Source organism: Pygocentrus nattereri, chromosome 29 (genome assembly GCF_015220715.1).
Source record: "Pygocentrus nattereri isolate fPygNat1 chromosome 29, fPygNat1.pri, whole genome shotgun sequence".
Lineage (NCBI taxonomy): Eukaryota > Metazoa > Chordata > Actinopteri > Characiformes > Serrasalmidae > Pygocentrus > Pygocentrus nattereri.
The window spans coordinates 7,253,491-7,265,990 of record NC_051239.1 but is presented as its reverse complement, the minus strand read 5'-3'; the positions used below and the strand labels follow the sequence as shown (position 1 = coordinate 7,265,990).

Below are 12,500 nucleotides of genomic sequence, written 5' to 3'. Positions count from 1 at the left end.
TGCATATTATAATTCTTTAAGTTTTGTATAAAATGCCTGTGAATGTTTTGATGTCTTGTTTATAGATCTAGTTAGATTTAAATATACCAACATTTATTTATGTGTAAAGTACTTTTTTTCTGGTTCTCCGAGGACCAAATGCCCCCAAAAATCAAACAAAAATTAAGCAATTAGTAACAGATTAATAAATGAAAGGTCTAACATTTTAATCAGCTTAAATATTTCAGTTTTGATTTGAATGTGGTACCACTGGTTGTTGTTGTTTACAGGCTCTCCTGGTCTATATCTGTTTTTTTAAGAGGCAGGCAGTTTTTCAGTGCTCTAGAAGGGCTTTAATATTTGAAAGATAGTCAGGAAAATGTTTTTGGAAGTAGAGAACAATGAAATCATCATATTGCCCACTACATTTTAATTTTTACTCCCGTCAAATGTCCTGAATTCTATTGCATGCATGTACTTGTAACTCAACCTAGACAGTGTCTGTGTCTTCGGTGCACGCTCTCATGCATGCACACACTCTGTCTCCACTTCTAGATCATATCTTCCAGCACATGTACGTACTTGTAGTGCTACTGAACTATTTAGCACACAGGCAAATACATACATACTCCGACGGCCCTCAGACACCGGCATAAAAGAAAAGCAAAGCGTGGCTCTGAGTAAAGTACAGTGGTAGACGAAGTACACATCATGTACTTGAGTTAACGTAGAGATACTCAAGGTACAATATTACTCCAGTAAAAGTAGAAGTTCCTCACTTTAGACCTCCACTTGAGTAAAAGTACTAAAGTATTTCCCTTCAAATGTACTTAAGTATAAAGTAAAAGTACTAAAACAGTAATTCTGGCTCTGATCTGGTCCTGTTATCATTTTTATAACCAGACTGGCTTCATGAACTCATTTTAGGTGAAAATACTCTGGTATCACTCTTAACATAAACATAAACCAGCCCAAACTCATTTACTATAAAATGAAACGGTGTTTGTAGAAATTCAGAAAAAAGCCGCGTCAGTCTCGACTGCATATGTGGACATATTTCTATATTGTGCTCTATTTACACAAAGTTAGGTTAGTTCATCATTTATGTTGAACAGACTCTCCCAAAGTTTTACGCTGCTGTGCTGACGTTGAACCGCGTGCTGCACTGGGTCGGTATGACCAACAGGTCAAAACCAGCTCTAAACAAAGTGACCGCTGGGCCCTGATTGGTGCTCTGGCTTTGCGCCTCTTTCGTTTTGACATGTTACGTTTTTATACACACAGAAACCAAAAGGAACGACAGATTTCTCAAAATGTAGGAGGAAAAAGTCGGATATTAGACTCTGAAATGTAGTGGAGTGAAAGGAAAAAAGTCACCCAGAACGGAGAAACTTAAGTACAGATACATGAAAAAGTACTTAAGTACAGAAACCAATTACATTTACTTAGTTACTGTCCACCACTGGTAAAGTAGGGATAGGCATTAGAGTCAAATTGAAAAGTTTACTGAAAGTTAGATTCTGTTAGCTGAGTATGAGTATAGGGCGCACTGAACCTGAGCTTGATATTTATTGGCACGTTCTGCTATGCTGCCTACGTGCTATAGCTGTACTGTGTATTTCCGCTATGCAGTGTGGCATTTCTCTTCGATGTGCAGAAGACTTTAGGCGGCTGCAGTAGTGCAGTTGCTGTGCTTCCTTCTTTGGACTTAAGGACACAGACTCTTCTCTGCCCTCTGGTGGAGCGTACAGTACATCTCACGGTTCTTAAATATGAAAACGTAGCATTAGAGGGAATTTCTTTTTTATTTTTCATTTTATTTTTTTATTTATTTATTTATTTTTTTACATACGTGTACACCGAAAAAAGTCTGTAACCGGCTTGGTTAATGGCAGGAGGAACAGTACTTAGCCAAGCAGCTAAATCCACTACTTAATAATGTGACTTGGATACATATATTATTAGCTGGTACAGAATAACTCGGCTACAAAAGAGTCCAGATGGAAGGAGTTGCAGTCCCCCGCCTGTTGATTTGTGGGGATTTCCTCACTTGAATTATTTGACAATGTGCTGGTAAATCTCAGGCAAATTAGAAGAAAATAAAAGTACTTGTTGAGCTTGCTGGTGTGGGTGTTGCCCTCCAGATGGGGGCTCTGTGTGAGTGAGAGTGTGTGTCTCCTGAGGGCAGTAGCTAATGAGGTCTTCGTTCTCCACCGTCACATGAGACGAGCGGCTCCGTCACCAGAGACTCTGTTGTAGCCGTTTCCGGGGTAACGTGCGAGTGGAGACACAGGTACACCTCAGCACAATGGGCCAAGGGCAGCGTGACATGTGACTAGGTCTGTGTTTATGCTTAGGAAGAAAGGGTTTATCCATCAGTGAATGGGACGGGCAGTGTTAAGTCATGATATTCTGTTGTAGCCTCATTACTGCAAACTTGGAGACTTCTGTCTCGTTGTCCAACTCCTCAATGCCCGAGTAGATTATCTGCTGTTTGTCTGTTGCTGTACAGTTTTATTTTGCCCCCCCTCACCCGTCCATGCCCATTTAAGGAAAGGGCACAACATAGGACCACCACTGACCAGATAATATTATTATTATTATTATTATTATTATTATTATTATTATTATTATTATTATTATTATTGTAGTGAGAGTGGTGCTGGTATGAGTGGATCAGAAACTGCAGTGTTGCTGGAGTTTTTACTCACTGTACACTTCCTGGGCGCTTTATCAGCCTTTCCTTGTAGCTCTGGCTTACTGGTGTGCAGCTAGAGATTATAGACTGAGAATGTTAAGTATAAAAGTAGATGGAGAAGGAATAATGTGGATAAGATGAATTAACTTGGAATAAGATAAGCAGAGCAAGTGGAAATTTTATAAGGCCATATCCTGTGGGTACCTCAGTATCCTGTGAGATGCATTTATAGCCATGATATATTTTCCATGATATATTTTCCAAACTTTCTGTTTACATGTTGGCTTTGAAAAACACCCTCATCCAAAGCCTCCCAAGCGCTACACAACCTGTGGCAGCATGAAGCCAGGCAAACATCGCTGTGGTGACAGCATCACTGGCGAACATGCTTGTTTATAAGAGGAAAGCTTCAATATGTTGCTAATTTAAAGTGGAACGTCCATCCCTGCAGTTGATGGCAAAGATCGGGAAAGTTAAATTCTTAACAGAACGTTCCTCTGACCGCTGTCATGCGGTGCTGTTGCGGCTGGCGGTGGCAGCTCCATTGGAAACAACAGAAAATTCAGTTTACGGCAACCGCTTACCAACTTGTAAACACAGCTTTAGAGTTAAACACGCTGTCTTTTCTTGCTTTGCCTTTAGACTGATTAGTCTCTTGAGGCCAGTTGTGATCTCGTAGTGAGAGTACACGTCTGGGGACCATTTGTTAAACTGTTGATGCTGGAAATGCACCACAAACCAGGTAACAGCACCTCTAAAACCCACCCCGGATTCCCCTAATCTGTGTAAGAGGTGTTATTTATTTACTTGTAATGTCTTCACATGCGATTTATATCTATACGCTTAACATTACATCCATAACAACAGGCCTGTCCATTAAGCAGTGTTGCTGAGCACGCCATTGCCCCTGCTCTTCACAAGGCATTGGATTAGTTTAGAAATCTCACACTCAGTTTGTCCCTGACCAGTAAGGCTGTGCTCAGATCCACATTTACCCCAAAATTCAGGGCTGTGCTCAGATGTTCCCGTTAAGAGATCTAGACTAGATTGATACATGTCAGTGACCTCTGCTCTGGACAGCTGCCCTATATAGTGGATCATTCAATGCGAAAAAAGGCAGATCCAGGAGCATTTCTGGTCATTTGAAGGCCCTGAGTGACATTCTACTTCAGGGCTCCCATCCAGCTCCATCTGTTATTATTTTGCATGTAAAAATGAAAAAGTGTGTAAGACTTTATTCATTTTCATCAAAAAGAAATGCAAAAAAAAATAGGTAGAAAAATGTAAACACAATAAAACATTATTTAACTGTGTGCGAGGGATATGGAGTAAATTAATACTTACAAATTACAATTTCAGTCATGACTCCTTTTATATGATTTGTAGATCACAAAGAAAAAAACAACAAAGGCCCATTGTAGCTTAGGGGTTCTAAGCATGCATGTGTGTAAATGCATATAATTTTTGGGACAAAAACTATGAATTTGAAATTTTTGGCAGCTTAGTGTCCATGTATTGCCTTTTTATTTACTTCTATTTTTTTTTAAATGTTACATGGTACATTAAACTGTCACAGTGAGAAAGTCCCTCTTCTCTCAATACCCTCTAAAGAGGACATCTACATTAGTTATTTACAGACAGTATATAAATAAACATGCTGCGAGTTACATGGTCCCTCATCTCATCCCTCCTTTTCTTTCCCTGGATACTATAAACATAGGCACAGTCCAGTGGGAGCAGCTGGGCTATTCTACGTTAATGTGTTTTATTTGCATTGCATTCAGGGCTGTCGTGATTATTTGATTAAACTTTGACTTTTTTTATTCAGTAACATCGATCACAATAAATCAGTGTTTCCCACAGGGCTTTGTGAGACTATGGTGGGCAGACCTATGGTGGGAGAGTTGAAGGGTTGATGCTTCCCTGGAAGACGATGTTATGTATTCTAAATAAAAGGTTAATCTAAATAATAGGAAGAACTTTGTGCTCTAGGCAGTTTTATGCTTCAGTAATTGAATCATAAACACACTGGGAGTATGGGGGTGGATAGTGAAGACACAGCAAAGGGTAACGCCCACAAAAGATAGTAACAAAGTTCATCAGTCCAGAAATAAAAAAAATAGAAATGAAGTGGAAGTGCTAACCTGTGTTTAACTGGTTTATTCTGTATAGAAAATACAAAATGCTTAATAGAGAATATACAGAATTGATGTACAAAATTCTTTCAGATTTAATAAATAAAAAAATGGACCCATTTCCATCAGTGATATCCACAATCATGAATTTGATTGAACAGTACAAATACATACAATTAATAGTGTAAATACAAGTCCATATTTGCCTTTTCTCACTCTGTTTTAAAGCGTGGAGAGCAGACTCGGTCACACTGTTAATGGGCCTCATTTACCAACCATTCTTTAGAAGAAATTTCTTCTTTAAACTTACTTTATGAAATGTAACTTTGGTCTTATTGGAGATTTGCTCTTGGGTAAGAACAGAATCTGCACATGTTCAGGAGCACAAAGAAGTGATCAGTTTTGCGGTTTAAGAACACGTTATGAATCTGACGTAGCGTTTTTCTTTGGACCTTTCTCAAGAACAAATTTGAGAAAAACTTGGGAAGGTCTTGGTGAACGAGGAACAATGTTCCCTAAAGTTAGATTGATGGTAATTATCAATGGTAACTGCTGCGTTGTGTTTGGACTGCACTGGATACTGTGAAGTTAGTGTTACTTGCCTCAGATCAAACATTAAACACTAGTATGTCCTCAGAATGCCTCATGTCTCGGATGCAGCCAGGTGACGAGGCAGTCCAGTGTGTGTGTGTGTGTGTGTGTGTGTTGGTGTTATGTGTGAGTACAGGGGAGGGTAGAGGAGGGGGGCTGACTGCTAGTGAGAGATAGAGAGGGCAAAAACAGTGTTTATGTTGTTGTGAGAAGATATCCTTGCTGCATTATGAAGCTTTGTGTGGGGCAGATCAAGCTATGGTGGGCCACCACAGTGTAGGTAATTAATGGGAAACATTTACCTTCTCAGTGAGCTGCCTGTTCATATCTGACCCATATAATTGAACAGAAATAAAAAATCTGGTTTCATGCTAAAATGTTCTTTTTCAAACAGTGATCAATAAGCCTTTAACTCTGAAAATTGTCTTAGAATTGTGTTGGTGTCTGAAGGGTGAAATTAGAAGCGAATGGGGGAAACCTGCATGACAAACGAAGACTCAAGGATTTCTAGTTATTCAGGCCCTAATTGAGGGAAGTGGTAGGATTTATCGTGTTTTCTAACTGCAGGAGTTGAGAAAAAAGGACTGAAGCTTTAACCACCTTTAATGACATACGGAGTACTCTGCAGAGTACGCTCCAACTTATGCAAATATTTTGTTAGGGAGCCAATAAAACAGCATTTAGCGGCACTGGAGTTTTGAGATCTAGCAGTGACCGCACTGCTCTCCCCACTGACCAAACTTAGTGTTAAAATGACGACGACTGGAAAGAATAAATTGTCTTTGTTTTTTAAGGCAGTAAAATGATGTGATTTTGTGTAAAATGAGCTGTTTTGTATTGTTTATTTTGTGGGTGGAGTCTGTTTTGTTTACACCAGTGTGCATGTAAAATAAGTGCATCCACTTTTGTCCTGAATTGCTGTTAGTAAACAAAATCAAACAGTTTTGTTGTTTATTTCACTTAAATGTACAGAAACTCCGCCAGATGTTTGATCATACAGATGAAACTGATTAATAACAAAACTCAAAATTCACATGCGCTCATTTATGACCAGATGTGACCGCACCCGACTTTGGTGAATAAGGGCCAGAAAACCCTCTGCATCATTTGGGTTTGAGTTTGTGTGCATGAGCGCTCTCTCTGACTCGCTCTCTCGGCTGAATCAGCCCAGGCCCTGCAGTGTAGTGACACTGCTCTCTGTCTTTCACTCCCACTGAAACGTATAGGAACTCCAGGGTCACACCACACTTTCACCCAAACGTTTAGAGACGGTCACTGTACTTCCTTTCGTTATGAAACTCTTGTATTTGTAAACATTAGCGTTTATTTATATTTATGATGAATAGATGTCTTTGTGTGATCCTGCAGCTGGAAGACTGACCACAAATGAGGAACTGGAGGACATGCTGGAGAGCGGGAACCCGTCCATTTTTACATCCGATGTGAGTTTGATTCGCTGCTTGTTGACCAGAATCACCAAAAATAAGGAGTTACTGAAATCTTAATTTTTACGTTGTTTTACAACAAATAACAGAATACCTATTTAATTTTACATTATTATAATAAAATCCTCAAATAGTGCAATAATCAAATACCTATTTGTTTTTCAATACAACAATAGAATCTGCCATTCAATTTTACAGTGTAATAATAGAATCCTCATTTAATTTTACATTGTGATAATAGAATTTGCAATTTTACAGTTAAGCCATAGAACACGAGAGGGAATGTGTTATCGCAAAGTAACGCCTTTTGCCTTCAGCTCGTGCCTGCAACCAAATCACAGCCGTGTTATTTGCAATAACACACGACCTCGAGTATTCTGTTACTTTTATTCAGTTAAATAAATAAAGTAAGAAATTAATAAACTGGGTATTTAATATGTTTTAATGTTCAGCTCCTTCCACCAAATTATAGCTCCTTAACAAGCAGCTTGTTGCTAAGTCAGAGTAACAAGCTCCGCCCACTCGCTTCACAGCCGCCGGTTCGTTCTCCAGCTCCTTACACTAAATTCCCAAACTGTCATCACCACTGAACAGCTTTTCAGTCAGCAGCTGTAACAGAAGAACAGCTAGTCTGATCTTCAGGGTCTGACCAAATCAGACTGAGCCATAAAACTGCTGCAATATCAGGTTCAGCTCAGTTCGGTCAGTTTTTCCAGATCAGTATTAATGTTGTTTTGTTCCAGCCGGTCTGTAAAGCTTCTTACAGCCCGTTTAGTTTGGCGAATGGTGTTGGGTTCATTTCTGGCTGATTCCAGGTTGTTTGGCTGTTCTTCTGTCACAGCGGCCGACTGAAAAGCTGCTCAGTGGTGACGACAGTTTGGGGAATTTAGTCTCATCTTCAGTGTTAATATAGATCTCTGCTTGCTGAAGGAGGTTTTCTCTGTCCTCAGATTATCTCCGACTCTCAGATCACGCGACAGGCTCTGAACGAGATCGAGTCCCGACATAAAGACATCATACGTCTAGAGTCCAGCATCAAAGAGCTTCATGAGATGTTTATGGACATGGCCATGCTGGTGGAGACACAGGTACAGCTCTGTGCACCTCCAGTCTCTCAAACAGACCCTTTATACCTTGTTTACCATGAGCAACTTCAGTCGCTTTTGTGAGATACTAACCACACACACACACACACACACACACACACACACACACACACACACACACACACACACACTTTATTTATATATATATATAAAAATATCAGTAACTCACAAAAGTGAGTACACCCCTCACATTTCTGCAAATATTTTATTATATCTTTTCATGGGATGACACTATAGAAATGAAACTTGGGTATAACTTAAAATAGTCAGTGTACAGCTTGTATATCAGTACAGATTTCCTGTCCTCTGAGAATAACTCAACACACAGCCATTAATGTCTAAATAGCTGGCAACACAAGTGAGTCCACCTCACAGTGAACTTGCAAGTGATGTACTCACTCTTGTGAGATACTGTGTGTGTGTGTGTGTGTGTGTGTGTGTGTGTGTGTGTGTACATGCATACATACATACAATTTTTATATGGCAGCCTTCTACAATGTCAATATTGCAGAGGCCAGTAATGTAATAAAAACAATGTATGGTGAAGTTATATGGTGTTCATTTATTTTTAATAGCAGTTTATTTTGTTCTTAATGCACCTTTTGAGGTATTGAAAAGGTGAAGCAAGGGACTGTTCTGAAACTGAAATGCCTGTGTTCGTGTCTTTCCAGGGTGAGATGATTGACAACATAGAGAAAAACGTGAGTAATGCAGTGGAGTACGTAGCCAAAGCCAACGAAGAGTGCAAGAAAGCTGTGAGTTACCAGAAGAGAGCCCACAGGGTACGAAAACACACAAACTCGCACTTCACCTCACAGCACTAGCTGCTTATCTCACATCATACAGGTTTAAACAGGCCTAAACGCTCCCAGAGTCTCGCTTTCCCTTTGACCTGCACGCAGCTTTTGGCTTTTTTCTATTTTTGTGTTTTGTTTTAAAACTACCTCACCAAAGTGGTTCCCCACCCTGATTCTGCTAAATATGTAAATGAGCTGTAGTAGCCCTGTCCTGCACAATTTAGTGTTCTCCCTGCCCTCAAAAAGGGCCGTTAATTACAGGGTTCCTGTGATGTTTAGGAAGTGTTGAAATAAAGAGCATGCAAGCCCTTTTTCAGAGGTCAGTTTCAGACCACAGGGTCACTGGTGCCTGAAGATATATGTATGTGTGTATATGTATATAACAGGCAGCAGTGGCCCTGTGGTCAGAAGCTGACCCCTGATAAATGTGTATTGTAAAAATATCTAAATTTTGTCATGTTGTTATTGCCATAATGTCCATTTCTACTCCAGGATCAGGGTTGGGAACCATTCTTTTATTGTTCTGCATATATGGCCTACAACAGAAGGGTTTCAGTCCCCAGCCAGACTATATTTTTGTTGTGTTTTAGCTCGAACACCACCTGAGCCAGGTAACCTTCTTGGAAGTTTTCTAAGACTTGGAAAGAGTCATTAGCCTTAGCACCTGTTAGAGATGGGTTAGATGGGTATCGATATTAGCCGGAAATCAGCAGAAAATGCAGTAGTAGATACAGAAGGGGAAAAAAGAATGAATGTGATTGTCCTGTAACGGATCTATTCTGAAACAGCGCTTCCTGTGCTGTGATATGGATTTAGCTGTAGATCAGTGACGCATGTATACGCAGAAATAGGAGCCCTAGATGCTATCATCTTTGCTTCATGGATCGCTGTACTCTGTAAATTTTATTTTATTTTAAGTGATACTTTATTAATCCCACAAACGGGGAAATTCCACCTCCGCATTTAACCCATCCGTGAAGTGAAACACCACATACACACTAGTGAATAGACACACACACTAGGGGGCAGTGAGAACACAATTGGGGGTTAGGTGTCTTGCGCGAGGATTTTGTGATTTACAATAAGTTGTAGGTTTCATGTAAATAGCCATGCTAGAAATGAAGTAATGTTTTAAAATTTGTGCAATAAAGCAAAAAAGATTGAGGCTGAATAGTCGACATCGAAAATCGAAAAACATGCTTTTGGTGTTAGGCAGGATTTAAACTGTTTGGCCACTAGGGGTCACCAGGTACCCCCAAACCCTCAGTAATTACGAGTAACATACCGTCAGCTTCTCACAAAAACTCCTGTCTCCAATGGTTTTCGGTGTGAGTTGACAGCTTTGATTCCATCCATAAATTTTTTTCCCTCCTTCAAATCAGTAACATTTTATGCATATTCACAAAAATTTTCCCTTTAAGCTTTAAAATTCCAAAACAGGATTTGTGACAGATTTCCCTAACTACACAAACATGAGCTCTCGTTCTGATAGAAAAAACAAATTTAAGAAAATTAAAAAATAAGCTAAATGTCTTTATCTGTAGGTTATGGGGGAGTTAGGGAGGCCAGAGGTACACAAGTTGGAACAGAAATGAAATTAGAGACACAAATATGTCAGTTTTTTTATTTTTTATCAACAAATGAAGCCTGCACAACAGTTTTCTTACAGAAAATGACATTGCTTAAAATATGTCAGCCTGTTTCACTGAGGGAAAACAATCGTTTCCAATCTTTTGAACACCTTTTTTTTATCTCTTACCTTTTGTGCTGAAAGTAGATGCTAACACGAGATCATTTTTGGCCGTTTCTATTGGTCCTTTATCATGAAATGTTCACACAATATGAAGGGCAGGTTTTTTTAATGCAAAGTCACATCAGGTTTTATGTGGAAAAATGAAAAAGCTACAATGACGGAGATTTTGTTCTGACGGTGACGGTACGCTGTTTACCTGGCTCAGGTGTGTTAACGCTGGGGCGAGTGCTAACACTTTTTTTCTGTGTTCTGGACAGAAATATATCATTTTGGCTCTGATTGCATTGGTGATATTTGCTGTGCTTGCACTAATCGTGGGCCTGTCTGTGGGCCTGTCGGCAAAATCCACTAAAACCCCCGCCTCCTCCACCACCACTGCAGCTAATCCTGCATAAGCATGCTGCCTCCAGTAACACCCCTGACCAATCACAGAGCAGGTACTGTCATGTAAGCACGACCACAAACTCGGGGCTGCTGCTGGGTAGATAAATGCTGTTTTTAACTTGATGTCTTCTGTTGTTTTTTGTTCTCTCTCTCCTCAGAAAAGGGTGTTTCTTGCCATCTGTGTAGCAGTGTGTGCTGTCATTGTTCTCCTCATCATCGTTGGAGTCTTTGCTAATTAGTCAAGGGTCCACGACCAAAGAACACACTCTTAAAAGCTGCTTCTGTCAGACTGTAAGCTCTGTTTAAAAGAACACTCCAGTATTTTTAACCTAATCTCTGTCTGCCACATACAGTCGATTACTACAGACTGCAGTTCTCATGTGTGCTTAGCACAGTGGTAGAAAACAGCGCCATCTGTAGCCCACAGTATGCAACAGTTTTAACACCCCTGGGCGAAATGCATGTTTTAATGATTCAGATGAGAAGAAGAACACACAATTTACAGAGAGCACACTTTTTTGCAAATTTTAGTGCGTGATTTCTATTTGTTTTGCAGGGTTAAACATATCGGGGGATGTAACAATATAAAACATGCCATCATTTTTGCACAGGCCACATTTTATATTTTAATTTGCATGTGTAACATTTACTCAGTAACATCACGTGCATCACTTGCATCATCAGCAAACAGACTAACGGTAAAAACGAGCCTTCCCTGTGAAGATGATTTACTCTGAATAACTCTCTGCTGCTCGTTATTAGAGCGAGACCAAGGCGGAAAAGGTGAGACGCGTTTCTTTTCCACCGCTTACAGGCTTCAGTGTCTGTTTGGCACGCGCAGTGGCAAAAAAGCCCATGAATTCAGATCTGAACGTTCACATGACCGTCGCATGGCCGCAAATCGGAATACGTGTCCGGTCCAGGACCACATATGAAAGTGACTCGGTTCGGATTTGAAAAGATCACATTTGCGTGTCCACACAGCCCTGAAAACATCAGGTCTGAGTCACATTAGGGCAAAAAATCTGATTTGTGCCACTTAAACCTGGTAATGTGAACGCAGCCTTAGAAAAGCGAATCAGCAAAACAGGGGTTGAACGGGGGTGCCAAAACTTTTGCACACGACCGTACAGGCGTTTCCAATGGACAATAACATTCCCGTACTTAAAAAAAAACAGGCTCAGAACCCGACTAGAAGCTTGTGGGAAGTTCGTTTTCAACAGCTGCCCATTGGCTGCTGTCCATGGACACTGCCTGTGCTACAGATACGGCAGATGAGTTTAGGTTAAAAACCGCTGGCGTGTGGCTTTAAGCTTTTTGTGCCTTTTTGCAACTGCTTTGTCAATTTAAAGTAAAGATGCTGTTGGGAGAAATTCCTGTGAGAATTATTTATGGAGATTTATCAGTTACAATGTGCTGTTTCTGCCTTCAGTCCTGTGTTTTGTGGCAAAGTTGCTTGGTTAACCTTCATCTTCCCAGTTATGTATCACTAGACTGTGACCTTTTCTTGTACAATGGATTCCCAATAGGACCACAGTGGTGTTTCCCTTTCCTCAGCCATGCCATGTGGCCTTCCTGTTGGCATAAACAGGTGATGAATGTTGTTACTTTG

At 40.2% G+C, this 12,500-nt stretch overlaps 1 protein-coding gene across 2 annotated transcripts in view; it reads left to right on the top strand.

The window, feature by feature from the left end:
• Positions 1-12,500, top strand: part of stx2b (syntaxin 2b) — a 32,835-nt gene that overhangs the window by 19,285 nt on the left and 1,050 nt on the right. The window contains exons 7-11 of one of the 2 annotated variants that reach the window (XM_037535987.1): positions 6,772-6,845; positions 7,799-7,936; positions 8,626-8,736; positions 10,762-10,941; positions 11,047-11,136. In XM_037535987.1, coding sequence (XP_037391884.1) covers positions 6,772-6,845; positions 7,799-7,936; positions 8,626-8,736; positions 10,762-10,899 — 461 coding nt within the window. In that variant the 3' untranslated portion in view covers positions 10,900-10,941; positions 11,047-11,136. Of the gene's footprint in view, positions 1-6,771; positions 6,846-7,798; positions 7,937-8,625; positions 8,737-10,761; positions 10,942-11,046 lie in introns of both variants that reach the window. The other variant, XM_037535988.1, reaches the window with a different exon arrangement.